Below are 5,150 nucleotides of genomic sequence, written 5' to 3' on the forward strand. Positions count from 1 at the left end.
TGGTATTTTTTTAGTATATACATACATATGATGGTAAACATTTTTTTTAATGCTAACTTTGCTCCATTTTCAACTCTTTAGTAATGGAAGTCATAATTATTATTTGGTGCCCTATGGTAGAAGCAAACTTGAGAAGCACCATATCTTTTCCGCTAACTCATCAAAAGAAAAAGAAATGTGGGTCCAACTTATCTGATTAGACTAATGTAGCTATGACCCTTGTTTGAAGAATCTCACCTGGTTTAAGGTTCCTTTTACTTATCAGAAAACAAAAAACTCAACTTTGAGAAACAGCTAATCTCCAAATTCAAAGAACTATTTTTTCTTTTTCTTTTATCAAAAAGAAAAAATGGGGTAATTTTTTTTTTACCCTAAAAGAAAATTTCTCATCAGAACACTGCATAAGCAACTAGGCATAATGATAATTATGATATTGCTGTTTCTCTTATTACATATCTTCTTTGCTTCACACTCCTTGTCTCTTTCTCTCTCAAGTACTCAGAAGAGAGAGACAGAGAGAGATTACCTACCAACCAACCTCACCATAGTTAAGTTGTTGCTTAATACCTTAAACACAATTCACATCACTCTTACCCTCTCTTGTTCAGTCTTCTCGGAGGTTCAGAGAGAGAGAGAGAGGGGGAAAAAATCCAACTTTTTTCTTGAAAGCTTGGTGGGTATTAATGATCTTTGCCTCCCTGAGCCATTACATGAAGATTCTCAACTTGGGAATTTACAATGTCAATGTTGGTTACTGAGGACAACAACAACAACAATAATAAGCCTCATGTTGTTGTTGACGTAGACAATAATGTCTCTCAAGGTAGTACTAGTAGCTGTGTCGGCAATGAAGGTTGTGCTTCTTCTGAGACAAGTGAGGAACAACAACAAAGTAATTCCCATGATTCTGGTTCCGAGATTGTTGCTGGAGCAATTGAGAAAGAGAGAGGGTCTTCAGTTTCATCAGATCAGTGTTCTGTGGAGCTTGTGGATCTGGAGAGTGATGTGGATAAGGTACGGCACTTAGATCATGATAACAATAATAATAATAATAAGGTGGAGAGGGATTGCAGGATTTGTCACCTAAGCATGGATATGACCAACCATGAATCTGGTGGGTCCCCCATTGAACTTGGTTGTTCTTGTAAGGATGATTTGGCTGCTGCACATAAACAATGTGCTGAGGCTTGGTTCAAGATCAAAGGCAACAAGTAAGTAACTAAGTACATTGCTGAATTAAAGGGAGAAAAAAAGAAAAAAAAATTACCTTGTTTCTTGAAATGGTTATTATGTCTTTCTTGATGAACAATGTGTTGATCTTGATTCTCCTTGGTGTCACACTGAATCTGTGAAATTTTGGATAAGTTCAGAGAGAAAAAAATAAAGAAAGGGCCACTTGGGTGGTTATGGTTTTCTTTGAGGATTAGATAGATACTCCATTGCCAAATCTAGAGATGTTTGACTTGTCTATTTCTTGCTTACCCTTTTTGTATTATGCTTGTGATAATGTAAGCTAAAGGGTAGTGCTTGATGAAATGACTTTATAGTGGAGAGTGGAGACTCAACTATAACATATATAAATAGAATTCTTCTTATGAAGGATGTTGGGAAAACTAAACTAAGCTACATTGTTGCAAAAAGGGATTAGATATCAATACACTTTTAAGTAAGGTTCCTATATATTTGTTTCTATATGAGGGATATGTTTTTTCTCACCAAATTGGACTTTTACTACTGAAAGTCAACCTTAGTGGTGTTTGTTGTCAACTTCCACCTTCCACAAAGTGTTTAAATTGACTAGGTTGTCTATGGTTCCTTTATGCTTTTTCTTCTTGTTAGGTAAATAACTAAATAAAATCATGCATAGATGTATTAATACCATTTACTTAGGAGTTGTGTGCTACGTTCATTTTCATGTCAAAAGTTGTAGTTTCACCCGTTTCTCATCTTCCACAGTATATGAGCTTGTCCATTCTCAAATTCATAAGCCAACTGAGTCATATAATTGAAGTTTTCATATTAACAAACAAGGAAAACATAAATACCATATGAGCAAGTTTGAATAAAGACAATTAAAGGCCAATAGAAAATAATATCTGAATATAAAGTGATGTTCATTCCAGTTTGGTTTCTAGTTGTACACTCTGCTCTGATATTTGTAACCAGAAGCCCAAAAATAAGTATCATCCTATGCAATTTTTGGGAATAGTTTTTGCTAACAAGTGCTGTGCTAACACTTGTTAAGGTTTCAAAAGTGGTAAACTTTTATAAGAAAGAACAAACTTTTTAAGTTTCCAATGCATTGGAAAATTGAAAATTGACCCCTTTTAATAAGGCTTGCAGTTATAGAAGATAATTGTAGTGCTCCTGATAACTAAGCTTTGAACTTTTGCTGGACTTTAGTTGCTTTGGTGGTGTTTTTCGATTAATAATCTGTTGGTTACTTTCATCTGATGTATAGTTGATCTTTATGTGTTCTGGCTTTCTTGAATATTCCTTAGTGTTGAACTTTCTTGGTTTTCCTTAACTATATCGTCAGCTAAGAACATCATGTTTTGGATCTCTTGCCCTTTTCTAGTGCATTCTAGATCACTTTTTGTTTTCTTGTAAGGCATTATTTGCAATGAGTTGGTTATTCTGCTTTATATCCATCTTTATGTTCCAAAATCCAAAGTTCTAAAGTCACGAATTCGCAGAAGAAAGTTAAGCATTGTCACTTTTGTAGAAAGGGAATTCAGGATCCTTGAACTGCACGTCCATATTTTCCAGGATAATTTTTTGGTGTTTCATACCATAAGCATTCATATATATGTACTTTTAGCCATATTCGTATCTTTGTAAGCCGTTACACGGAACAGTGAATATTTGCAGCAGCTTAGAAAGTGAATGATCGGCTGCTCTAATTTCGGATATAATATACTCTAAAACTTAGACCTAGTGGTGCAAAGTGTCTCTGAAATTCTTGGAGATGGTTGTGGTTCATATGATGTATTTATCAGTAAAATATTTCTCAAGATCAATATTTTTCATTGTGGGGTGGGATGGTTGAAGGCACTTTGATGGATCCATATTGTTTATGCAGCCTGTTAATTGATGATGCATTTGATTTGAGTAAAGATTCACTTTGACCATCGACTTGGTAAGCATGATTCATTTTAGTCCTTAACATTTTAAAGTTAATACTTCTGTCCCCAACTAATTGGTTAGATGAGACTAAAATGACAAACCGATTTTGGGATCAAAATTCTCATTTTGGAATGTTAAGGACTAAAATGAATCATGCTCGCAAAATCAACGATTAAAGGGAAGCTTTACTCAGGTTGATTTACTTCTGGTTGTGTTTTACACACTATTGGAACTTCCCTGCATTAACAATTTGACTTGTATGATTGTATCAGAACTTGTGAAATTTGTGGATCAATTGCACACAATGTAGCCGGCACAATCGAAGTTCAAATGACAGAACAGTGGAATGACTCCAATGATGCTTCCATTGCTCCACCAACCGGGCCTGCACCCCCGGCCAGCGAAACTCGAAACTTCTGGCAGGGACATCGTTTTTTGAATTTCCTACTAGCTTGTATGGTCTTTGCATTTGTCATATCCTGGCTTTTTCACTTCAATGTGCCCTCATGAATGAAGCAGGTTAAGATGATTGAGGGTGTAATCAAACCAATCTATGGATCTTATTATCACAGGTAGCAAACTCATTTACCTGTGTCATTCTCAAATTGTTGATTTTGGAGGCTGTGTTTTTGCTTTTTACATATATGAATGATGTTCATTATGTGTATTTTTTGATGTAGTATTGTTGTTGATACCTTCAAGAGTATTATGGAAAGTTAAGTTTATTTTCATTACCCGAATTTGTATATCATTGTAGAAATTGTATTGGACATTTCAATTCACATTTTTTTCCTGGTATAACATACTTTTATTTGAGATTGTCTTCAGTGTGTGTTGGATGTCTATATTAACCCATCATTACTATCAATCTCGTTAGGTATACACAAAAAATCAGCTACTAAATTAACTATCCGTACAAAATATATATTAAAAATAAATTAAACTAATACCTGTATGTATTTATATCAATATATCAAGTATGGTTTCATTTCAACTGTTTTGTAGCAACACTAAAACCAAGGATCTTGAATTAGGAACTTTCATTGTTGAACTGATTGACATTGCCACTTTCATGGGCCACTTTAGACCTGAGAGAAATTGAAGGGGAGAAAGAAAACAAGTAAACTAGATTTGGAGACCAAAGAACTAACAATTAAAAATCAATCAAAGCATTATACTTGGCCCTAATTATTTGGCATAGGGGTAAAAACGTAAATAGGGGGTGACACCATGCACTTCAATCATTATAAGATGGAGGGAAAAAATATAGGGAAACTCTCAGGACCAGGAAATATATCAATATTTAACCATCATTCAGCTAGCATGCGTTTTTATACTAGGACTGTCTCACGCACTATCACAAACAGCTTTCTCTCACGCGCTATCACAAACGGCTTTCTCTCACACTCCTCTCCAAGGAACTAGCCGGAGAGCACCGCTAGCCGGATACGCTCTTCTACGATCGCAGTTTCGTTGACAAAGCTTGAAGCTTCACCTTTTACTTTTGGATAAAATTTTCTTCTCTGTCGCTCATTCCTTCTCAGCTGTAGAACAACTCAGAATTTTCACTCTCTCTATCCATGTCAATGATGGAATCAGTGTTAGAAGAACAGAATATTGAAGTAAGGAATTTCTCCCTCTTCTAATTTCATGATTTTTGTAATGATTTTCATAGTGCAGCAATGAACACAATGATGATTATGATTATGAATTTATGAGCTCGCAAAGCATGCTGTTTTTCTTTTTCATAATAGAGTTTAAATTGAATGTACAGAATCCAAATTATACTTTATTCGCTTTTGATTTTCATAATGCAACAATCCACAATTAACGCAAACCAACTGTTTGATGAAATGACTAAGACAGAAAATATAAAAAATGTTAGTGTTTCTTGTTTGTTGTTTCTGAGTAATGAATAATGGTTTTAGAAGAATGCCCTGCTACCATAAAACACTCTTGATCCATCTTTTTTCTTCTTACTATTATTACTAACATCATCAATTTCTGATATGATGTTATTATTG

At 34.6% G+C, this 5,150-nt stretch overlaps 1 protein-coding gene across 1 annotated transcript; it reads left to right on the forward strand.

Annotated features, from left to right (window-relative positions):
• Nucleotides 368–3,898, forward strand: LOC107609698. Its single transcript, XM_016311715.2, has 2 exons — nt 368–1,211; nt 3,399–3,898. The coding sequence occupies exons 1-2, from the start codon at nt 739–741 to the stop codon at nt 3,634–3,636; spliced, it is 711 nt and encodes a 236-aa protein (XP_016167201.1). The 5' UTR covers nt 368–738; the 3' UTR covers nt 3,637–3,898.

The sequence above is a fragment of the Arachis ipaensis genome, chromosome B07 (assembly GCF_000816755.2).
Source record: "Arachis ipaensis cultivar K30076 chromosome B07, Araip1.1, whole genome shotgun sequence".
Classification (NCBI taxonomy): domain Eukaryota; kingdom Viridiplantae; phylum Streptophyta; class Magnoliopsida; order Fabales; family Fabaceae; genus Arachis; species Arachis ipaensis.

What these genes read in the sequence shown, in the direction of transcription:
- LOC107609698 (XM_016311715.2), top strand. Translation starts at nt 739, where the DNA reads ATGTCAATGTTGGTTACTGAGGACAACAACAACAACAATAATAAGCCT. An exon ending in TTCAAGATCAAAGGCAACAA is followed by an intron (nt 1,212 to 3,398) that starts GTAAGTAACTAA and finishes TGATTGTATCAG; the next exon opens with AACTTGTGAAATTTGTGGAT.